This window comes from Lontra canadensis, unplaced genomic scaffold (assembly GCF_010015895.1).
Source record: "Lontra canadensis isolate GAN:19392208 unplaced genomic scaffold, GSC_riverotter_1.0 scaffold14, whole genome shotgun sequence".
NCBI classification, from domain to species: Eukaryota; Metazoa; Chordata; class Mammalia; order Carnivora; family Mustelidae; genus Lontra; species Lontra canadensis.
The window spans coordinates 23,254,934-23,279,770 of NW_022631008.1; the positions used below are offsets into that span (position 1 = coordinate 23,254,934).

The 24,837-nt window shown below is 42.5% G+C and overlaps 1 protein-coding gene across 1 annotated transcript in view; it reads left to right on the top strand.

The window, feature by feature from the left end:
- The window catches only part of CRYBG1 (crystallin beta-gamma domain containing 1), a 187,738-nt gene that overhangs the window by 160,611 nt on the left and 2,290 nt on the right, over window positions 1-24,837 (top strand). Inside the window, exons 9-21 of the mRNA XM_032858237.1 lie at window positions 3,607-3,733; window positions 6,262-6,297; window positions 7,299-7,453; window positions 8,403-8,529; window positions 8,619-8,764; window positions 15,373-15,499; window positions 15,706-15,738; window positions 16,663-16,775; window positions 18,326-18,455; window positions 21,038-21,177; window positions 22,151-22,274; window positions 22,675-22,833; window positions 24,274-24,436. Coding sequence (XP_032714128.1) covers window positions 3,607-3,733; window positions 6,262-6,297; window positions 7,299-7,453; window positions 8,403-8,529; window positions 8,619-8,764; window positions 15,373-15,499; window positions 15,706-15,738; window positions 16,663-16,775; window positions 18,326-18,455; window positions 21,038-21,177; window positions 22,151-22,274; window positions 22,675-22,833; window positions 24,274-24,436 — 1,580 coding nt within the window. The remainder of the gene's footprint in view (window positions 1-3,606; window positions 3,734-6,261; window positions 6,298-7,298; window positions 7,454-8,402; window positions 8,530-8,618; window positions 8,765-15,372; window positions 15,500-15,705; window positions 15,739-16,662; window positions 16,776-18,325; window positions 18,456-21,037; window positions 21,178-22,150; window positions 22,275-22,674; window positions 22,834-24,273; window positions 24,437-24,837) is intronic.

The window sequence follows — 24,837 nt, forward strand, 5'->3', positions numbered from 1 at the left end:
TGAATTATGAAGCCTGGTACTAAGACAGATCCCCGTGTGCCTGCCACCTGACTTAGGACCTCACCTTTACCAACACGGCAAACAGCACCCAGCGTGGCCTGCCCTGGGACCATCCCCCTTACTCCACACCCATAAACTCTCTCTTGAATTTTATGATTTTCCCATACCTTTATTTTACACTTCTGTCCCTGCAAGATTTTAGGTCAAATGTCTTAGAGAAAATACCACAATCTGGTTTTGTCTCTGAGCATTTCCTCATATCATTTAACTTGTCCCAGTGTTGCCTGAATTTTCTGTATGCAACAGGTTAGGTCTAGAGACACGATCAGATGCAGGTGTGGAAAGGACCCTTCATAGGGGTAGTGCTACATCGTCACGTTGTGTCACGAAAGGCGGCATGTGCTACCCAGCTTCCTATTAACCGTACTGAGTTGGGTTGCTTGGTTAAATTGGGGCCCCCGGCACGTGCTGTGATGAGCACTGAGTGTCATACACAACTGACAAATCCTTGAATACTACATCTGAAACCAATGATGTACTCGATGTTGACTAATTGAATTTAAACTGAAAAAATTAAAAAAAAAATTGGTGTCTCCCACAACTCTCCACTGTAAAGGGACATTTTCCCCTCTGAGAGTCATAGCTCGCCCTCTTCAGAGCAACCTCAAATTGGCATATTCATATTTTTTTGCATATCCAGTTGGTGTCTGTAAATAGCCAGCACTCCCCAGGAGCCATGTCTGGAGAGTAAGACTGAGGGTCCAGCTGGAAATGCTGTTTGAGGATAAGTGAACAAGAGAAGATCAATGTTTCTTATGTGGCTAAAAGGCATTTCTAAAAGAATAATTACAGAATGTTTTAAATCAACATATAGATAGCCATTATAAACATACAAAGGGACGTTGTTGAAATAATATGTATTTTTTTATCATTTTTTTAAAAAGCTCACACTTTATAGTTATACTGTTTATTCATAATGTAGGTAAGAGCTCATTACCTAAGTACATGGGAAAATAGGAGGACTTTTAGAACCCGAAATAACACCGCCTGAAGGTAGTTTCCCCCTCTCCTGATGGCCTCGTGAATAATGTATCTTGTGGGACTAGAACTTGGGAAAAATGAATCACGCTCTGTGGATGACTTTTGAGATTCCAAAGTCCACCCAACCCTGATAAGTGTGGGTTTGAGTTTTCTTCCTGCTCATCGAGGAACCGTCCTTTCCAGGGTGTCTGTGCTCAGTCTTTTGACAAATTTCCCTTTGCCCCAGATTACCTCCCTTCTGTAAATGTTATGTGACTAAATCACCCGTTTTGAGAAAAGTGAAGTGTTTCGTATCAGATGAATAAATGCCCTCACCTCAGACTGTAGAAGGGAAGGCCTCCTGAACGCGGTCCTGTGCCCAGCCATCCCTCAGTTCTCCCCAGCACCTGCCTACGAGCCGTGTGCTGAGTTTACAGAAACTGCTACCCATTCACTTGTGAGGACTCAGACTCCACGGCCCTTGGCTCGGTAGCCCAGTAGCACCATTTCTGATGAACTGCCACTAGTTGGGGGTGTGAAACCCAGGCGTGGTGTGCCTGCAAGAGCTTAGAGCTCCAAGAACTAGGTAATGCATCCCTAACTTTCATGCCTCAAACCTAAGGAGGTCTAAAGGGCCCCACTCTTAGCCTTCATTTTCTTGTGGTTTAGGGCACGGTAGTGCTATTTGTTAAGAGATAAGCCTTTTTCCCCTTAATTTTTTACTGATGTGTGTGTGATAATATTTGTACAAAAAAGTGCACAACAAATCATAAGTGTATCATCTGAGTGAATTTGCGAAGTATAAACATCATCGAGATCAAGAAATAGAAGACAGCCGGTATCTCAGAAGTCCCCTTACTTGTGCTTCCTCCCGCCATCCTCTTACCCCCAGCATAACTGTTACCCTGACTTCTAACCACGTGGACTAATTCGTTTTGAATTAACCCACACATATACCACTCAGTCTGTCAACATTTGTGTGTGTATATGTGTGTGTGTGTGTGTGTGTGTGTGTGTGTTGACAGGTCTTCAGGAGGATTTTGATTGTAAATCCCTGTATAATTAGGGAGTCCAGAGAAGCTACTGGCTTATCCAAAAGAATCTTTAACAAAACCCATCACCCAAAAATGTGCTTTGGGCCAAAATTGGGAAGAAGAAGGCAAAGAGGGAGAATCAAACCCATTTTGTTTATAAAAGATTTTATTTATGGCCACCTTCTTCTTCTCGGCATGGTGTTCTGGGGATAATGGAATACCCCAGCTAGGACTCTTTGGCCAGACTAACAAGGAATTGGAGAGGCTAAGTGCTCACCAAGAGTTCCGTGTTTGTGTATAAAGGGGCTGTTCTAGTACCTCCCTTACGTGAACATCCCATCTCTACAACCTCCCCATCCCAGAACTCGCCCGGTGAACTAAGAAAGTGATAAGACTGTGCACAGTGTTTCCAGGCGGTTCTAACAGGCATGGTTTTCTGGTTTTCTGGTTTCTAGCACATGAAGGGAGGGTGGGGCTGCTTGTTCTCTGACCGCAGCGGAAGTGACGGCTGACAAGCCTGATAAAAGGGTGTGGTATTGAAAAGCCGTAAAAATCAGATCCAAGAACTCAAAAAGCTTTGGGCCTGGGAGCAAGCAGCCTTACAGCCCTTCAGAGCCCCCAGGACACCACCACGCATTGTCATGCTCCCAGTGATGATCCTGAGTCGTTGTAAAAAGTGTAAATTATGTGCACTTTTGGAATGAGAAAAAGTGCTCCCAAAAAATGAGTAGGAGTCTGGCTCTGTAATCAGCTTGGATCAGCCCTGTATCTGGTACTCGCAGCTGTGTGGCCCTGGGCAATTTACTTAACTTCATCTGTAAAATGGGGACAGTAGTGTTCCTTCCTCATAGCTCTGTTGTGTGGACTGGATCAAATTCCGGGTGGCATTCCTTGTAAGTGCTAGGTGGATGTTACCTGTTACTAGTTTTGGGCACGGTGACAAATGAGTAGGTGGAACGTCTGATTCTTTGGTTACAAGTGAGATGTTGCCATTTTAAAACATTTTAAAACAAAGCTTGAGGGCGCCTGGGTGGTTCAGTGGGTTAAGCATCTGCCTTTGGCTCAGGTCATGATCCCAGGGTCCTGGGATGGAGACCCACATTAGGCTCCCTGCTGTGCGGGAAGCCTACTTCTCCCTCTCCCACTCCCCCTGCTTGTGTTCCCTCTCTCCCTGTGTCTCTCTATGTCAAATAAATAAAATCTTTAAAAATAAAATAAAGCTTGAGTTTCTTGGCTATGGCCTCTCTAAATACATAGACCGCTACAAAGTAACTACTGCTCTGACTTGAAGTGATACAGACATTTAGGCTTTGAAGCAATTCATCATATACATTAAAATTAACCGGACAAAACCATAAGGTGACAAGTAAAAGCTCAAGAAGAGGAGCATATAATGGTACATTCTCCTTGAATCTAAGGTTGCTCTGATATCCTAGTGTAACCATACGTGGCCCAGATACACATCGTCTCCTTCCTTTCCTTTCTTGGTGGGGTCCTGTTGCCCTGGAAATAAATGATGAGCCCTCTCTTTTCTTCCTTGGTGCTTACTTAGGTGGCTGATTTATGAAGAACCTGGATTTCAGGGTATGCCTTTTGTCCTGGAACCAGGTGAATACCCCGACCTGTCCTTCTGGGACACAGAAGAAGCGTACATTGGATCCATGCGGCCTCTGAAAATGGTAAAAATGAAATCTAACAAAACGTTCTTGGAGTCTGATTCTTTGTCAGCTTGACGTTGGTAGTTCACAGGCTGGGACTTGGAAGCAATAAAACCAGACTTGTAAAAACACAGATCTGTAGCAGATGGAACCTCTTGCTAGAGGAAATAAGGGGGTGACTTGTTGGACGCTCTAGATGGAAAAAAAAAATGGGGATAAGCCCATGTCGTCTGCCTTCGAGGCATTTTCAGCCTTGCAGAGCCGCACTCGGTGCACAGAGCTGCAGCCCCCGGCAGGTTTAGGAAGGGAAGACAGTGAAGAACTAAACCTAGTGGAAAAACAGGAAGGACGGGTAAAGTCCACCTTCAGGTAATGTGAATGATGTGATTAGGAAATCTTCATGCTCAATCAAGTTGGGTCTTAAAAACCACACAGCACTGTGCTAGATGGAGATGTCAGGGAATATTCTGCATGAACCTGGGCGGAGCTGGGAAAGCCAGGGCAGGTGGGCACCAGCTCAGCTGTGGCAATCAGAAGCTGTGGGGGAGGGGGGCAGCTTTAGGAGCCCTGGGACAGGATGTGTGACTATTGTCCTCCCCAGCATCTGCCACTGCTTCCTCTCCACCGTGCCCCTGTCTTTTGCCACATTCCTTCTGTCTCTCCTGCTAAACTCTAAGCCTTGGGAGGACGCGGGTTTCGCCTGTCTTGTCCCCTGTGGGGAGCACAGTGTGTGCGCAGGGTAGCAGGTGCTCGCTAAGGACCCGTGGCAAGAGGGAGGCTCTTGTTACAGTCGTGCTTCTGAAATTGCACTTTGTGGCTATTTTCTAGAGTCAGTTTGAAACAAATTAGAAAGTCATGGAGATAATTTTATCTTAACTTTACCTCCTTCCAAAGCCTGTGGGTTAATTACCCCCCCCCCCCCCCCGTGTTTGCTGGTCTTCAAGCAAAACTCATTTGCATTATAAATAACTTTTTCATTATAAATGATTTTTTTCTAAAAATCACTTGCAAAGAACGAAGTTCAGTTCGTTTTGTGAATATAGGAAAGAATTGTCCCAGGTTTTGAGGACTGTTTCAAATGATATACAAAGCTGTGACGTTTAGGGCATTGGAAAAAGATACTTTTGAAATGGGTGCTTAGTACACTTAGTCCCCCTCTGCCCCCATCCACAGATATTTTCCAAGACCCTCAGTGGGTGCCTGAAATCATGGATGGCACCAAATCCTATATATACTATGTCTCTTTCCTATATGTATATGATAACGTTTAATTTAGAAATTAAATTATACATTTATTATAACCTAGTTTATAAATCAGGCACAGTAAGAGATGAACAGTAATAATAAAATAGAACAAGTAAAGAACGTACTGTAGTTTAAGTCGTGTGAGCATGGTCCCTCTCTCAGAACATCTTACTGTACTCTAATGGCCCTTCCTGTGATGCAGTGAGATGTAAAGTGCCTGCCTGGCGAGGTGAAGCAAGGTGAGGGGCGTGGGCGTCCTGACGCAGTTAGGCTACCCCTGACCTTCTGACTTTGAGTCAGGAGGAGGAGCCTCTGCTTCCAGACTGTGACTGACCACCGGTAACAACCTGGAAAGTGAAATGCAGATAATGGGGGGATACTGCACTTGGTTGGTTCAGCTTTGGTTTGTTGATAAAATCAGCAACGTTCCTTTATAATTACAGTTCATTTGGTGCATGTGAGTACCTTTGGCTGCACTTAAAAAAAAAGAAAGTAAGAACCGTTCTATATTGGTGGAAAATATTCTCCTGACTTTCCCGCTGCCGATTGTAACTCTTACCCCGTTTATCATTTCGGTGTAATAATAGCTTTCTCTGTGGCTTCTTCTTCGTGAGTTTTTTGGTGATTTACAACAACTTGGTTTTAAAAGTATAACCAACCCCAGAGACCCATCCTTTGGGCTAGTTTAAGTTCTAGCCAGCAGCTCATCTAATTATTTCAAGAGTCCTCCAGACCCTAGAGTGAACTTGTGTGAACTCAAAGATGTTGTAATCCCTGGGTTGCAGAATCCCGTGCCTCCAGAGGCCAATCAGCAAACAGCCTCGAATGAGGACCGCAGGGAGTTGAACTGAGAGAGGAGTGGAGATCGGCCAAGTCTGCGCAAGTCCTGGCAAGAGCGGGAGCCCAGTGGAAAGCTAGTCCGTGCAAGGGGCTGGACGGCGCCGGGGGTGGCTGCTACCAAGAACTTGTGTCCAGGGCTGTCTCAACTTAGGACTGCTTTTTAAGGGAAATGAGAGAGATGCATGTCCATGAGACATTTTCTGAATGGGAAAACAAAAACAAAAAACATAGCTTATTGGGTTAAAAAGCAAACCCACCACGCAGATCCAGCTTATAGACCACCTCGGCTCCACACGGCCTTCCTCAGTCTCCCTCCGCATCGTTGGGACGTCAGAACCGTCGCCCCCTCACTTCTACCAGAGGCTGGGAGGCCGGCCCGCTGACCACCCACTGCCATGGGTTGTAGGAAACAGGATTCTCTCCACCAAGAGCTGTGTTTCTGACCATATTATTTTTCTTTTCAGGGCGGACGTAAAGTTGAATTCCCTACAGATCCCAAGGTAAAAATGTTTCTTTTAAAAATTTTTATTCCTGGGGCGCCTGGGTGGCTCAGTGGTTTAAAGCTTCTGCCTTCAGCTCAGGTCATGATCTCAGGGTCTTCGGATCAAGCCCCGCATCGGGCTCTCTGCTCCGCGGGAGCCTGCTTCCTCCTCTCTCCCTCTCTGCCTACATGTGATCTCTGTCTGTCAAATAAATAAATAAAATCTTTTAAAAAATTTAAAAAAAATAAAAATAAAAATTTTGTCCCCATTCCATCCCCATGAAGATAATGTGATTTTACACATCAGCAAATGTAACTGCAGCTAAAGGAAGTCTTCCCAACTGACACATGCCATCCCTTTGACTGGAAGATGAGGTTAATGGCACTAATAATCCCTCCCAGTATGTGTGGCCATGGCTTAAAAGGTTCATCGTTGTATTCGGTTTATAATTTGTGGTTGTATTTACTAATTGCGGGGCCAGTTGCTGCTTGCCAGTTAGCCAGGAAAAAAACTGAGTTCTCAAGACAAGATCTCCCTTTCTGCTATTTCTACTTTGTACATTTATGACGCATTTATTTTATTTTCTTTTTTTTAAAGCAGGCTCCACACCCAATGTGGGGCTTGAACTCATGACCCTGAGGTTAAGAGTTCCTTGCTTCTACCAATGAATCCAGTCAGGCACTCCTGTATTTCATTTTTAAAGCAATATAGGATCCTCTGGTTCCTTAGTTTGTCCTAAGTGAAATTCTAAATATCGGTTCTAGCCATCAAACAAAACCAATTTTTTAAAATCAATTATTTATAAACTGCCCTTCGAACCTGGCTTTGGGCTGTACCACATCAGGAAAAAGATTCAGAATTTTAAAATGATGATACTGCCATTTAGTTATTTTAAAAACTATGACCAGAAAGTTCTGTGTTCTAGGAATTAGTGATATGATATTAAATGACTGAATTAATATTTAGCTGTTGAGACATTTAACTTGTTACAATTCTGGTCTGTCTCATTTCTATTATAGGTAGTTATTTATGAAAAGCCTTTCTTTGAAGGAAAATGTATGGAATTAGAAACAGAAATGTGCAGTTTTATCACGGAAGCAGATGAAACAGAAGAGAAGACAGATGACAGTTTGCCATTTACGTCCGTGGGCTCGATGAAAGTGCTGAGAGGAATGTGAGTAGGAGGGAGTAACTGGAGGGGTTTCTTTTTTATCCCTTTAGTAAAGTAATACACATGTCTTCCCCACCCCACCCCCCAACACACACCTCCACCACCGTGGAATGAAAACCATTCCAGATAGTTGGTAAAGTGAATTTCAAACATATTCTCAGTCAGCTGGGACCTAGATTTGACACAGTGGTTCAAAGAGATGGTTTGGGGCCAGTCAGCTGAGAAAGACTAGTAAATTGACCCACACTGATAAAATCTATATCTTGTTTATTAATATGATGCTCCAAACAATTGAACTATTAGTTTACTTTCTATTTTTTATGATATTTTACACTTTATCGATCTTACATATTTCCATTAGAAGTATACACTGAAAGTGGTCTTGTAAATAGGCAAAACAATTTTAATTAGTCACTGAAGAAAGTTTATCCAGTTTTATTTGCTGAAGTTATTTTTTTTAAGATTTACTTATTTATTTGAGAGAGAAAGAGAGCATGTGGGGGGGGCAAAGGAGGGGAGAGAAAGAGAGAGAGAGAGAGACTATCCAACAGACTCCCCTCAGAGCACAGAGCTCAATGCAGGGCTTGATCCCCAAACCCTAAGACCATGACCTGAGTTGAAATCAAGAGTCAGATGCTTAACTGACTGAGCCACTCAGGGGCTCCTGCTGAAGTTCTTTTGAGTCAGTTCTTTTTAAACATACACACACACACATATACACACACACACTCCCTCTACTCCTTTACAGAACATTGATGTATATTCCTTATGTTGTTCTTTAGGGAGCCATTCCATTAGTCTCTTAAATTTTAGAGAAGAATTCCAATAGTCATAGTGCATGAGTCTCTGTCTAGCTTCATAACTGTTAGTGTCTGTTAATGAAACATAAATACATGGGAACACTTCTAACACTGATGAAAACTACTACTCCTTCATGTTCTTTCTGTTGCAGTTGGGTTGCTTATGAGAAGCCTGGGTTTACAGGTCATCAGTATCTGCTTGAAGAAGGAGAGTACAAGGACTGGAAAGATTGGGGAGGTTACAATGGAGAACTTCAGTCTTTACGGCCTATATTAGGTGTAAGTTAAAGAAAACCTAATAGGTAATACTTGATCATTTTTGAATGATAAATGGCTAGCCTTTGAATTTTGAATTTTTTTCTTAACAGGATTTTTCAAATGCTCATATGATAATGTACAGTGAAAAAAACTTTGGATCCAAAGGTTCCAGTATCGACGTATTAGGAATTGTTGCTAACTTAAAGGAGACCGGATATGGATTGAAGACACAGTCTATTAATGTACTGAGTGGAGTGTAAGTGAAATGACCCAGTCGGGATTTTAAACAATTTTACCTTGGATTGTGTTCAATTGATAGTGTCTCTCTCTGACACAGAACAGGCATTCAGTAAATAAGCATGTCAATAACTACATATGAAATCAGTTGTTTAATAGGTACTGCTACATATTTTCATAACTGCTTTTTAAGATCTTTCTCATGTAGTCTTTTTTTATGTATAATATCACATTGCAGTAGGCAGTAGATTTGGGGGTTTCATGATAGAAATCCACAGATCTACTTCTCTTATCATTCTGCATGGAAAGATCTCCTGGATTTCTTATGCAGGAATCAAATAAAAAATAATGATCTGATACTAGAAAACGGAAGTTGGGATAAAGTCCCATTCAATTTTCCTATGTCCTTGCAGGGGAGGAAGAATTTTCTCCTACCCATCAGGATTCTTCTAGCTGGTCTAAGAATTAAACTGGCATAAGATAGATGAACAAGAGAAAAATATTAAAAAGCACCAAAGTTAATTACATGCTCATGGAGGTCCGATAATGAAATTGAGACCCAAAGAAATAAACAGGGCAGGCAGTTTTTATATATTTTAGAGAGACAATACATTTGTTAGGAATTGACAGGATAAAACTTGTTTGGAAGCTTCAATTAGAAAGAAATTCTAAACAGAATTTGGGCTAATGTAATAAAGTAGTAAAAAGTAACAGGGTTTGTTCATACAGCCTTCTCAGCTCTAAATTCCCCGTCTCTGGTGATAAGAGTGTGTTTCCACCTGGGTACAAGGAGGGTGACTTTCACATGGGAGATTTTTTCCTGTTTTCTGAAAGGCAGAGAAAGGTCTGAGAGTCCTTTTAGCACAGGTTGTTTCTTTTCTTTCTTTCTTTTTTTTTTTAATTAAATCTTTTTTTTTTTTAAGATTTTATTTATTTATTTGACAGAGATCACAAGTAGGCAAAGGCAGGCAGAGAGAGAGGGGGGTGGAAGCAGGCTCCCTGCTGAGCAGAGAGCCCAATGTGGGGCTCGATCCCAGGACCCTGGGATCACGACCCAAGCTGAAGGCAGAGGCTTTAACCCACTGAGCCACCCAGGCACCCCTAGCACAGGTTGCTTCTTAAGTAACTTTACTTTGAAATAATCAATACACCATTGTGGTCATTTTTGGGGTGGCCTGCCCAGAGCCCTTACACCCTACATCTGCTCCATTTTATTTCTTCACTGTTATTTTGACATAAAAATTACTGTTTCAGTGTAGCTGGAGTTGGCAATTGAATGCTCTATTATTGCTAAGGTAAGCTTTTATTGGAAGATGATCAGTGAAGATTCTTCTGGATATACATGACTGCAAGCCACCCTAAACTGCTAGAAGTGACGAAAGTGCAGTTTATCAGACTATATAACTTAAAAGTCCTGGAAAAGATTTTTGCTTCAGTTATGGCTGGATGTCAGCTTTAGACACTGTCATTAGAACTTGCTCTCTGTCTCCTGACTGGGCTTTTTTCCCATGCTGGCTCTGTTTTAGGCAGGCCACTTACATCTGGTGGCCTGTGGCAGCATCATCTGCTTTTTGTTCTTCTCACCGTGTCCAGCGGAAAGAGCGTCTCTTTCCCACGAGAGTTCCAGGTTTGACTTTGATTCTGTCAGCTTGGGTCATGTGTACCTGCCTGAACCAATCTCTGTAGGAGGAGACGACTGTGCCTTGTGATGTGCCCAGTCTCAGAGCAGGGTAGGGCCAGTCCCAGGGGAGCCACTTAATAGACGATTGGGCTGAGTCGTTTCCCAGGAATGTCACAAAAAATGAGGACAGATACTGGATGGGCAAAATACACGTCTATTAAAAGAAGTTAAACAATTATCCTTATGATCCAGGTTGATGTCAGTTAGAATTTGTTATAAGTGAGAGTATTCTTATATAATTAGATGAAATTATTTGACATGGGCTCTGTTGAAAGTGTTGGATGCTAGGTTTTTTTTGTGAGTAACATAGGCTATTTGGATTATTCTAACCTCAATTCTTTCGTATTTCGTGGAGCCTCCCATAGGACCCCTGGATATCTGAGATGTGTCTACAGTGTAATGTTTTACTATTAGTCACATTTGCCAAATCCTTGTGTAGGCTGTTGCTTGTGGTGCCATCTTGACAGGGTGACATCCAGGACTTCTGGGTCTTCATTCCTTCATGCCTTCTACCAGGTCCTGCTATGATATGACACCCTAACATTTTACAATCCGCCATAGACGAAAGGTATGGCATGGCAGAAGTCATCTGAAATGTTGCCCTGGCTCTTAGTATTTTAGATTGCCTTTAATTACTTACAAGGAAAATAATGACCAGTTCAGTCTGGAAAAACAGTTGTACACTTTGGTACTCACCAGGTGTGTTGGTTCCATTAGTCAGAGTCCAGTCATGCGTCCTAGCAGAGGAAGCAAAGGATGCTGGGTAGAATTCCCTTAGGGCATTTTTGTAGATTTTGCTGTTAGCACAGGTAGAATCATGCCCAGAGCCAGTCTTTTTTTTTTTTTTTTTTAAACCCAGCCTTTGTTTACTTGAAATTAGCTTCCTTTATAAATGTTGCTTTTATAGGTTTCTATTTTTAGTCATTTCTGTTGTATTTCCTGGCTTAGGCCTGATAGCAGTTGAGTTGTGGTATTGGGGGAAGTGGAAGGGAGGTGTGCACACATCAGCCCCCCACACCACTTCCTTTTAAATTCTGCGGTTGTGGAAGGGCTTCTGTATTCACCAGGGCCAGCTGCTTCCTCATAGTTCATTTAGTTGGTTATCTGATTGATATTGATTGAGGTCTGTTACATGCAAAGCATTCTATTAAGTTCTCACAGAAGTCACAGTATCCCCATGAAACATCATCACAGCTACAAAAGACCTAGAGATTATACTGAGCAGAGAGAGATTGATTTCCGGATCGTGTGCAGGGAAGACTTTGGCTGAAGAGGTGGCAATGGACCTGGGCCTCCTGAGGTCGATAGCTTGAGGTACGCCAACACAAGGGAGGAGGTCTGGCCCGTTTGTTTTTAATAGTTTCAAAGACAAGTGATTTTAATGACTTGATTCTTCTTGGCAAGTAAGAATTTTACTTTGGGTCTTCATTTCTCCGTATGGAACGCAAACTCTTTTCAGAAAACTTTTTTGAGATCCCTGTTCTGGCTCTCTGCCGGGAGATTTGCTATCACATGGTAACACGTTCCCTGGCTGGTAAACTCATTTTTAGCTCAAAAACAGAGCCCAGCCTTCAGGAGGGATGCTCGTGAATCCAGCCATGGAAGCATCGGGCCCCGCATTCCGTTTCTTACCGCAACATCAGAAGAAACTCCCTCTCACAGCTCCTACTAAGCCATTTCAAGTCCTGTGTTACGTCCTTGTTCACATGGTGGAAACTGGGCTCGTTTTTTTAAAACCAAGAACAAAAGGAATTATGTCTAGAGTCCAGCTAAGAAAACTAGAGTGCCGTCATTTTAATTTCTTTTTCCTTTTCTCTGCCACGGAAGGGCCAATCTGCCCTGCCACCCGGGAGTTCTAAGCAGTGACTCGCCAGGCTGGGACCTGCCGGTACACGTACTCGCTCTCAGCCCACCGTCCCCTCCTGCCTTGTAAACAGGGAAGTGTTGATTCACGTGTACAGAATATGTTGAGGCAAGGACAGTAAGGAATTTTCTTCTTACAAGTCTCAAGTAGAAGTTATAGATACAAGGGAGAATCTCAAGTCTGAGTTTTGGGGTTTTATTTTTACCCTCCTCTTAATGGGTGATTCATCTGGGGCTACAACTCCAAAGGAAAATAGCATGACCATCAATTCAAGTAACATCTTAGTAAGTGTTTTTTTTGCTTGAACCTCCATGAATTAGCTAGGTTTATGTGGTGTTGGGTGTTTCCTTAGAAGTGACTTATTTTATTTTATAGGGAAATAGAGTATTCTCACTTGTTAGTTATATGAAGATATATATTTAAAACATGCTAGATAAAGCTTCCTCCAAGACTCACTCAGCCTTCTCTCCTGTGGTCCGTCTCTCCCCATTCACAGCATTTTTCCCTCCAAACCTTGAAGTCAATCAAGCAAAAAGGCCTTTGAACCCTCTGCTTTCCTTTAACTTGTTTCAGATGTGGGGACTGCTAGGAATACTTTGATATGATATGGCTTAACCTCTTTTTCTTTTCCTTTTCTCTTTCTTTATTTCTTTTTTTTTAAAGTCCTGGTTTTTGTCGTTATTCCAGCCATGCAGAAACTCCTCCCCGCACAGTACGATCCCATGCTCCCATTGGAGTGTCTCTTCTCTTCATAAGCCAAAGGCTATCCCCTGAGGCTCCCAGACGCCGTACAGCCCCACGCAATGTCAGCGCTGGGATCCTGGCAGACCCCCTTACCTATGATGAAAATACGACCTTTCGCAAACATTAAGTGACCCCTTCAAAGTTACCTGGGAACTAATGTCATGACCATAGCTGGAACTAGTCTCCTAATTCCTGACCTCACAGTGCTTAAGAATAGGCTTTTAAAAATTGCTGATGAGGTTCTGAAGTAGGGGAGCAGTGTTTCCTAAAACAGACTGGCTGGCCTGCCAGCAGTTACTCTGTTCAGACGGCCAGAAGGGTACGTGCAGACATTCGATGTCCTAAGCTCCTTGACGCTGGAGATTTTTGCGGTGTTCTTTTTATCTTTGATTGCTGTTCATTTCCTAATAGTGACTGCATTTGAGATTTTGTCTGAAGTCCAGCCCTTTCGACAGTAAAATCATACCCTGTTCGTTATGCAGTGTGTGGACTGTTTTAAGTATGGCTTAACACAAGAGTAAATGAAAGGAGACTTGACAAGTGGCAGCTCGGGTCATGACACAGAGTGGGGAGCCTCAGGAGACCTAGTCAGGAGTCCAGCCATCCTTGGCCACTAGCTAATCAGTGGTGTCACTCTGGGTCACCCTGAACAAGTCACTTCCCAGCCAGAACAAACACCAGCAAATAATTCCATGTGCTACTTCTCAGCCATCAGTAAAGTCAAGGGCAGGGACTGTCCCTTCCAACCTTGCATGCCTACTGCCCTCTAGTTCCTGGCGCACGATAAATGACCAGTCAATGTTTATTGAAGAATCAGTGAATTCACTTTTCTGTGTCTTTAGCTTTTCCTTTCTGTAAAATGGGGGGACCTGCTCCTCTCTAGGTTGACTGTGGTCAGAGATGCGAAAGCATTTTGGAAAGTTCTGAGTAAATATACAGGCACATGGTGTTAGTCCTTTCAGCTGTGAGCGGATCAGTAAGGCAGTGAATGAACTCAGGAGGAAATGCTGAGTTATCTTTCAAATATAACAGAACCGAAAAACTTTCAAAGGCTATCTTTGGCTGGGAAGCAGCATCAATAAGTTGGTTTTTTTTATTATCTTCTGAATGTAGATCACTTGAAAGGTGAGAGAAAACATCCCAGGAGAGAGTTTAGTATTTCTGACTGTTTGTTCAGTGTTGCTTACTCTACATAGGTCACGTCAGAAATCCTGTCCCCAATAAAATTTTAATTAATTAGCTGCATTTTTGGTATGTTTGTTGGTTTGTTTTTTAATGGTACACTTGGAGCAATTTTTTATCAAGCAAATGGACATAAATCCACTCAGGATATGGAGAATTTTGTTTTATAGTCAACTTGGCTAAAATCATAATGGTTTGCATAAGAAACAAAACTTAGAACCCAAATAATCCTTGAAGTGTTGTGATGGCCTTGCAAAAAGGAAAGCAATATATTTATAAAGATATCCAGCTCTTGAACTTTGACCGATGTGTTTATGCATAAAAATGATTACACAGAACATGAAGGTCGCATAATTATTAATCATTCTTATCATTTCAAATAATATTTAAACTCAGGGGTAGTTCACTACTTCCCTGGGTTTGAATTTCCTGCACACAGCATGAGAGTTCTCTCTCTGTGTATACCTGCCAACCTGAAGAATGTGTTTTTCACCAAAAGAGGAAAATTACTATGATTTGTAAAAGAGGTATCACACTTCTGCGTCTATTTCCTCCCTTCCAACTTCATTCTCTCCCCCATTACCAGTGTCTCCTTTTCCCCAGGAATGCCCAGTTTCTCTGTAGTTTCCCAGTACACTGGAGTCTGTCACCTCTCTAGAGCTTAGTATACACTGTTCTCCCCTAGCGGTATTTTTTTAAAGGATTTCTTCTGTCAGCTTTTTTTTCCACTGTGGTTTGTTGTATAATAGAGACATAGTTTCTTGTAATCTTTCTGGAAAAATATTAATGTCGACAACAAAAAGAACTCTTGCTTGCTTACTAAGAGAATGTTATAAGTACTTCTTGGAAGTCCAGATTATTTCCTTAGAACAGAATTTGAAAGAAATACAGACAAATACCCCCGCTTTCTTGGGGAATAGGATTTGGTAAGTGAGAACGCTAAAAGGTTCAGGTAAGGATACCTTTCCCTTGTCACTTTGATTTGTCATACAGACAGGTCTCCCAAAAGACTAACAGAGAATCAGAAAAATCAAGACTACTGATTATTCAAACAAATGGAAGTGTCTTATGTTACATATTTTCCTAAGTGGGTTTGATAGTTGTATTATACATGTAAACTGTGAACTCTAACAAGTCATTGTTTTTGTTTCTTTAGATGGGTAGCCTATGAGAATCCTGACTTCACAGGAGAACAGTATATACTGGATAAAGGCTTGTACACCAGTTTTGAAGACTGGGGAGGCAAAAGTTGTAAGATCTCTTCTGTTCAACCCATTTGTTTGGTAAGGAGTTAATACTTTTATATGAGAATATTTAACTGAATTTTGGATTTCCTTAATGTGTACTCCTGGTTCATGTAATTCGTAACACTGTAGAAACTATTCTGAAATTATTTTTCACAGTGATTGCTAATGATCTGGTAGAAAAAAACTTTTTCAAGATGTCTGCTCTATTCATTTCCTTCTCTCTTCCCTTTAAAAATTTTTAGGATTCTTTCACTGGCCCAAGGAGACGAAATCAGGTAACTTAAAAAATAATCTCTTTTTTTATAATTAGGCGCTTCCACTGAAAAGCTGATCTTATGTGTAAAATGCGAGACATTTGGGATATATTGTTAGTTTCACCCATTTTTATACCTGAAAGCATAATTGTATTTTAAAATTAGATTCAGGTTTCCTTTACGTGCTTGACAACACATACCCATATCTAAATATTTCTTATACAATGCTCTTATGATAGAAAGTTGAATTTGATATCATTATGCTGGGTCAATTTACATTAATACACCAAGATTAATATCTCAAACAACACATGTAGTTATTCGAAACAGTAAAATGAATTTTCATCTTTGCTGTGTCCGCATTAGACAAACATTTTATATGGTCTCTCTTCTATGGCCTCTCACTCAAGCCTTTGAATGACTGCAACTGAGGTGTTATATTTGTTATTGAGGCTTTTTAATGGATGTGTTCAGAGTTCAGACAGCCCTAATTACAGAGGCACAAACACCACTGTAGCCTCCTTTATTGGCATACACAAGTTTCTAATAAGTCAGCAAGTATCTCCCATTGAGAGGGAGGAAAACTATACTATGTTTCCAAAATATAATTTCTTGTAAATGTTAGAACTGATGAACAATTACTTTTGGCCACAATAAAGCTTTAAAATGCCTCACAGCTTGTTGCGACAGGGTGTTCTATAGAAACCCGCCTCTATTGTCGGACTGGCCTTTGATGTCTCTGAATTAGAGCAGCGTGAATGGGGAGCAGCCAAAGTATTTCTAATTGATCATTACTGCAGAAGGAGAAAATTAAAGGATTTATGAAATTCCTAGCTGTTTATTGTCACAGGAGCTAATAGCTCACGTTTGCATCGTTTCAAAGCCTGAACGAGTTCATGTGTTTAGGAGAATAATTGGGACGTCTTTCTGTTGGCTTTTTCAAAGATTCGGTTGTTTTCGGAACCACAGTTTCAAGGTCGCAGTCGAGGGTTTGAAGAAACAACCAGTCAAATCGACGATTCCTTTTCCACCAAGTCTTGCAGAGTTTTAGGAGGTTGGTAAGTCAAACGGTGGGTTGGCACAGCCCGATCGCGGACAGGTGAGAGTTCACGTATCGGCAGAGCCCGATCGCGGACAGGTGAGAATTCACGTATCGGCAAGCGTTCAGGGACACCTTGGCATTCTGCGAAAGCACCAAACGGGACAGGCCCGTGTCGGTACAAACCTGTACCTTGCCGCATCCGAGCGCTGGGCATCGGAGGGCATGGGCTCACCACGCCGCTCTCTGGTGCGATTCAGTCCAGGTTCTCTACTCTCCGGCCTGTCCCGTCACCCACAGTGGGACTCTAGATAATCTCTAAGGTGCCTCCCAAGGTAGATATATATATATTTTTTCCAGGTAGATCGGAGTAAGACAGGCACTCTGTCAGGCAGCGCATGGCTGGAGTGGGGCTGGCGTGTATGGGATCAGGGAGCGCAGCACCCTAGAGCTGGGGGGAGAGAAGGTGGGACCGGGTCGTGAAGGCTCCCCCTGAGCACACAAGTTTAGACGGATGCCGTAGAAAACACAAGAAGGGAAAGGCCGTGAGCTCGAAGTGTCTTGCTGAAAACAGTTTGACAGAAGCTCTAGAAGGAGGGGAGCCCAAAGTCAAGGGAAGTTGGTCGGGAAACCCTGGGAGCCACCTGTGCAGGTGAGGAGGAATTATGTCTAATAATAATAATATTAGTAATGGTGCCATTAATCACCTAGTTATTGGTGGTCTCAACACCACCATCTCGTCACGTAGCCCCACACAGTAGAGCCTGCACTGGGTCTGCATTCGAGCGCACAGATTTACGGCAAAATTCCAGTGGGTCAGCACACACCATCTCCGTTCCAGTTCCCCTGCAGCCCCTGTCCTGCTGCACTTCGTAGGAGCAGATGCGCACCCCGGCTCTTCATTTGTGTCCGTCTCAGCTCACTAGGGCGTCAACTTTACGATAGCAGGGACTGTGTTTTGTCCTCGCTTCTGTCGCCAGCAGTGGAAAAGTACCTGTCACACAATGAGCTGGATAAGCATTTATTGGATTAAAAGAATGAACAAAAACCCCGCTCATCTGGGGAAGCTGGTAAATCACCACGTCACCGACGATGCCGAGGCCCACAGGGGCTGAACGACTTGTCTAAGTCCCTGTGGTATTTCGACTCACGGCCCGCTACGGAGGTGCCAGAAACGAGGACAAAGGAGAGAAATACGGGGAGGAAACCTGTAGATCCAGGTGGTGGACTAGCCGTGACAGCTGAAGCGTTATTCAGAGAGGACTCGGGGCTACGGAATGGTGGCCCCCAGGAGAGGCTCCAGGAATACTGGAAGGTACACAGGGAAAAACATGAGTAACTTCGTGGAGGAAGAAAAAATATTTCCCAAATACAAAACTAACAGCTGACTTCTTAAGAGTATCCATGTGCAACAAGAGGGAAAGCAGTAAATAAGTGTAGGTGTATTTGAGGGAAGAACAGTTAGCCATATGCATTGTGCTTTCTAGCAGGTCATCTCTCAGAATCAGACTTCTTGAAGAGAATATCCAAAGCACATGTTGAACATGTGCGTGGTTTTTCCTGTTTTAGCTGGGTTGCGTATGATGGAGAAAATTTCTCCGGGAATCAGTACGTGTTGGAGGAAGGCCACTACCCTTGTCTCTCTGCGATGGGATGCCTGCCCGGAGCAACTTTCAAGTCTCTTCGTTTTATAGACGTTGTAAGTATGTCAGTGTGAGCACGTGTGACGAGGCTGCGGGGTGGGCATAGCTGATGGAGACCAGCATCTAGGCTTCCTCAGGACTTAAAGTCAGAGGCAGAGAAAACAGTTGCTGTAGAACTCTCCATCCTGTAACTTTTTGGTCTCTTTTTAGATCTTTTTCTTTTTTAAACAATTTTTATTTTTTTAAGATTTTATCTATTTAAGAGAGAACAAGAAAAGGAGGGAGAGCGGGGAGGCCGACGTGGGGCTCGATCCCAGGACGCTGGGATCATGACCTGAGCCGAAGGCACTCAACTGAGTCCCCAGGCACCCCTCTTTTCAGATCTGGTTTGGTTTGCTGTTTTCTCAGACTCCAGATGTAGAGTGTTGAGTCACTGTGGTACGGTCATCAGGGGTTAGTTCAAGGCCCCTCTCCTGTCTTATTTTTTTTCCCTTGCATACCTGATCGCTATTTCTAGTCCTCTCTCTTTTATAAGTACCCATTCTGATGTGCTTGGGATACAGCTTGGATATTCTTATGGATTTTTTAAAAATAAATCTGTACATTGGCTTTTAGTTTATATATGGTGTGATGCTATAGTTCTGATCATTATAAGCAACCCAATACTTAAACAAATTTTAAGAGTTGTCCATTATGCTGAATGTACATCTAGTTTATTGATTCTAATCAGTGTAAGTATTCATCACCGTATTTTACATACTTAATCCCCTCACACATATCCCTATTGACCTATGTGAGAGTCTCTTGGGAGTGTGTATTTAAAAAGAGTGGATTTGCTGGATTTCACGCACATGAATATGCAGTTTCTCTAAGTACGGCCGAATCCCACTACTTGAGATCTTTGCTAGCAAGGCTGTGGGTTCCTGTTTTCTACATTGTTGCCATTACTGGGTATTCTCTCATTTCTGTTGGTTTGAAGACACTGGGCAAAAAGTATCATCTTGTGTTGTTTCACTTTTAGTGGACTGGCATCTCCTACACTAATTAGTTATTTGGGGTTTCTGTTCGGTGAACTGCCTGTTTTACGCCATTTGCCAAGCCCTTGTTCTGTCTCCTGTATCTTTTGTTGTCGCTACTGAGTGGCAGAAAGTCCTCGTGGTTTTTAAATCTAGCACTCTGTTGTTTGAGACTTGCAATCACGTCTTCTCCCAGTTTATCACATACGTTGCTAGTTCAACTGATAGTGTCCCTTTTTGAACAGAAATCTTTCATTTTTATGTAGCCAAAGCAATATTCAGTAGAACAAAACATCAAGATAATGCTCAGATGTTCACGTCCGGGTGTGTCTGTTTTTTGGTAGCTGATCTCTCCTAAAAAGCTTTAAACATATGTGGTTGGTGACTTGAGTTTTAAAAGTAGAACATATGCGAAATGGCTTGATCTCGTCCCTTCCTGCCTGTTCAGATAACTAAAATGTTGACCTTTCTTGAGATGTGAAAATAGTACACATGGAATGACATGTAAGATGCATTAGCTTGTAAATAAGCAAATATCGAAAACTTGGATATTTAGCGTGCCTAGAATTCTAAAAGCTACCTCCAAATATATATTTAAGAAACAACAAAACCAACCCATTTCAGTTGTCAATTTTTCAAATGCCTTCCTTCCCCTAGTACTTGGCACACATGCTCAGGCCACTCCTGTCCTTTCCTTCTGCGTTTTTATGTAACCTCGTTCTTGCGCCGCACAAACCACCTCTGCACCCTCATCTGCTCTGTTTACTGCTCCATGGAATCTCCGTGCACGTCAGGGCACATCCACATAAATGAAGCCGTGAATTGCCACACCCTAACCACAAAACTTTAAGCAGGGAGGAGATTTTTGATGTATTATTTATGATCTTAGGATTATTATCATTAGAGCTTAGACTGGGGTCAGAAGGGTCTATAATTTGAAAAACAAGTATGAGCTGCTAGCTTTTCATTTTCTGAAAATCAGTGGACTTCTGTGCCCTTGTCCTCTTTCAGATGAATGATGGCTTGAACATGGGACTTCCACCCTGGTTTTTGGGGGGTTTTTTTCCCCTCTCTTTCTAACGATAATTCCTACAGGAAAGCTTGGGAGCACGAGTACACACAATCTGTTGTCTTACAATTAAAACAAACAAAAAAGACATTTGAAAAATGCTTACGAGGGGAAGGTTCCTTGATTAGGTAATTACCACTGTCCCGCTAGACCCCAGACCGCCACCAACTTAGACCTTACCACTCACTTACATACATGGCTCTCCAGACCTTCCTTATCCCCCCCCCACCAAAATGACAAAATTCAAAATAAATTACAAGTGTTGATGACTCAAAGACCATTCCTTTGTGCCTAGGATATGTCCCCCCACACCTCCTGCTTTAAAACACCATTGTATTTGCCTACCTTTCTATGCAGTAGATAACCTTCCTGCCGCTCTGTCCTTCCTCTCCTTAGCTGTGGGTACGGGTACACCCAGACCTCTGGGGAAAGGGACTTCAGGACAGGCTAAGCCTGGTCAGATCTTGTGATTTTTCCTTAACAAGATATTTCTGTATGAGTTCGAATTCTCATCAAAGCTGAGTAACGGAACTCTATTTTTGTTCCTCGACAGGAATTTTCTGAACCAACAATTATTCTTTTTGAAAGAGAAGACTTCAAAGGAAAAAAGATTGAACTTAATGCGGAAGTAGTTAATCTCCGATCCCTAGGATTCAACACACAGATACGCTCTGTTCAGGTGATTGGTGGCATGTAAGTGAGTTATCTACTTTTTATATAATAAAATACTTGATTTTTAAAATTAGGTTTGATTATATTTCTTTCTCTCCTATGCTACCTTAAGCAAACTGAAATCTAACCTCTTATCCCCTTATTTTCTATAAGGGTTAATAATTATGCACCTTCATAGTATAGTTTTCCCATTGGGAAAAGCCATGTGTGAGGTAGTTTTTATCTCTTCATACAGATTTTTAATTTACTTAAGGCAAGTACTTGTCTTTAGCTCCTCTCAAGTTTCTAGGGGAATCCTCTGCAAACCAGTGCTCAGTAAATATATTGAGCACTTTTTTAGCAAGTAAGAAAGGGAGCTGATTTTTCTTATCCCTTTGAAAGACCAAGTCCTTTGGCTTTGGAGTAAGGACCGGGATTTTCCTTTACCTGGGAATTATTAGCGGCTGCTGTGCACAATGATTAAAGGTCAGTGTGGAGGTGCGCCTGGGTGGCTCAGCTGCTTAAGCAACCGCCTTCGGCTCAGGTCAAGATCCTGGGGTCCCAGGATGGCGTCCTGCATCAGGCTCCCTGCTCAGCAGGGGTCTGCTTCTCCCTCTCGCTCTGCCCATGTTCCCCTTCGAGTGCTCTCTCAAATAAATACAATCTTGAAAAAAACTATAACTGAAAACGTTTTGTGAAGGCCTCACAGGAAGTACAAGGCAGCCTTGTGGAAAGGACCATATTTATTTCATTGCCTTATAAAAGGGAAAAACTTACCTGTTTCTATTCAATAATGGATCTTTTTGGCATAAATACTCATGCACCAAGAATTTCCTACTTGCCAAGAAATGGGCGCTTTAAGTGTTTTAGAAAATATGTTAGTTTTCTTTTCTCCCCCAAGGTATATTTAAGGTATAAAGCTCGGTGTAAAAATGGGAAGCACTGTTAAATAAATATAATCAGGGCCAAATGTCAAATGGATATTGCCACTTACTGCAGTTTTCTCTTTCCCCAGATGGGTTACTTACGAATATGGCAATTACAGGGGTCGGCAGTTCCTACTGTCACCAGCGGAAGTCCCAAATTGGTACGAGTTCAGTGGCTGTCGCCAAATAGGTTCTCTACGACCTTTTGTTCAGGTACGGGTTTTCCCTCTCCAGGTTTCGAGTACTCTGAAATTGTTCTCCTTTTTTGTAAATGTAACTCCGCTTTTTGGTTTCAGTTTTAAGTATGAAATCGGTCACCCCTCCCCATCCCCTGAATCTTTGGATTTGGGCTCTGTTTCTGGTGCTAAGAGGCGGTGATGGCTTTCGGAAATGCCACCACACCAAGATCAGCCTGTGGGCTGTCTGCACGCTCCCTGGCCCCGGCATTTTGCAATTTTGACAAATTCCTTGAGAAAATCCTGATGCCTCTGAAGGATGGAGCAGTGATCCCTAGTCCAGCGTCCCCTCAGATCCCCTCCTGCTGTCGGTGCTTATTCTGTGCCCCCGACGGTGCTACCTATATATGACCACACCGCGGTCTTTTGTCTTCCAGAAACGAATTTATTTCCGACTTCGAAACAAAGCAACGGGGCTGTTCATGTCCACCAATGGAAACCTGGAGGATCTTAAGCTTCTGCGAATACAGGTCATGGAGGATGTCGGTGCCGACGATCAGATTTGGATTTATCAAGAAGGATGCATCAAATGCAGGGTGAGCTTTTAGGATTAGAAAAGGGTTTGCCATGGCCTCTTTCTTCAAGTAGATGCTATTTCACACCTCCTGGAGCACTTTTGGAAATAAATTAAGAGGTTTTCCATGAAAATATTTTTTAGCTGATAAAACCAATTGAGGAACTTAAAATGGGGGGTAAATCTAGCACTGATCCAGGATGCAACATTTACATCCATACCTGATTTTTTTATGTAGTACTAGAAGGAATGGTCTGTGTTATTTTCCCCTTTATCCTTCATCTACTTATCATGGCTTATTTCAGTAAGCCCCAGCACTGTAAATGCAATTCATTCTTGGTTTATTTTGGAAGACCCCGTAGACAGACTAGGGCAAAGACCTACAACCTTGTGTTCAACACAGCCCATTGCCCAATGGTCATACCTTGTAAAATGGAAAATGGCTTGTCTCCCTCTTGCATCACTCCTGCCATATAAGACCTGGTAAAGTTGAATACAGTATACAGCTTTATTAGAGAAGCTCACGCTTCTGTTGTAGATAGTCTTTTTAACTCCTTCTTGATTTTATGAGCTTGACTGTTTGCTCCCGGTTTTTTCTTAAAACTGGGTGCCCCATGAGTCAGCTGAAGGCATACAGCCCTGTGGAAGGGAGCACAACCTGCTAATTGGGTCTCTTGTGCTTGAGGGAGAATCATCCTTTCAGCAAACAGAAGTAGTGTTTAGACAGGCAGAGAAGCAAGCACGAGACACAGCAGCAGCTGAACTACAAAAGCATAAAAAAAGCCGACTTCTGTCTTTGAATTAAACACTTCAAGAAAACAGGGCCTTTCAGCACTTAATTACTTCTAATAAACATTTTAGTGGTGTTAACTGTGAATTCGGTAGGTCAGTGAGAAACAGTGTCCTAGATTATCACTCCACTGCATTTGTATTTTATCCTTCCTCTTTTTATAGCTGGATAGCATGCCTTTTTGGAAATTTCTATTAGACATCTCTTATGAAGGGAAGACAAGAGTAGGTGGAATTTCAAGTTTTAAAATAATAAAATGCCCTTTAAGCTATTTCACTGTTACAACAGCCTTTCAGATTAGAGATGCAGTCACATTCCAGAAGGGTCAGGCTGAGCAGAGATGGTTATAGGTCAGGGGAGATAGAGCAGTAGACCCCTGCCTCTGATTATGGTCCTTGCTGAAAGGGAGAGCTAATGTTATGAGGTTTCCCTGAATCCCAAAGGGCAGAAATCTTACAAGGGACAAGAACGGAGAACTTTCCAGCACTCGTGTCACCTGAAATGAAGGTTTAAGTATTTGTTATTTGATCCCAGTTTTCCAGCTAAAGCTGAAATGCCTCCTGTGGGGCAAACAAACAGCAAAGACAACTTTAAAAATCAGTTTGTGCCGGAACTGATCATGATCCCTGAAGGTGTCTCTGTCTCTCAGCTGCCTTGTTTATCCCTAAGCAGATAGCAGAAGACTGCTGCCTGACGATCGTGGGAAGCCTCGTGACCTCTGGCTCGAAACTGGGCCTTGCCCTTGACCAGAATGCCGACAGTCAGTTCTGGAGCATGAAGCCAGACGGCAGGATCTACAGCAAGTTGAAACCGAATTTAGTTTTAGATGTCAAAGGTAAGAATCATTTATTTTCTCTGTTGTGTCTATACTTAACTAAAAATACATTTTTTGCTTGTGCAAATGTGCATACTATCAGCAGTAAGTGATCCCTTCCCGTGGGCCAGCCACTGAGAACCCTCTACACGCCCTCTAGCTCACAGCCTCTTCCCAGGACCCTGAGAGGTTACCCCCTCATCCCTGGTCCCATTTTACAGCCCAAAGACTGAGGCTCAGAGGGCTCGATCATGGACCTGTACCCGGAAGTGCTGAGCTGAACTCTGGACCTAGGCTGATTTCACACCATTTGTTTTATTATAATAGACTAAAAATCACAAAGGCTCTGAGCTCAGTGAATATAGTTGAAGAGTCCCATGCGTCTGCGTGCATCACCTTGCTGAGCTAGAGCTCCTTGGTCT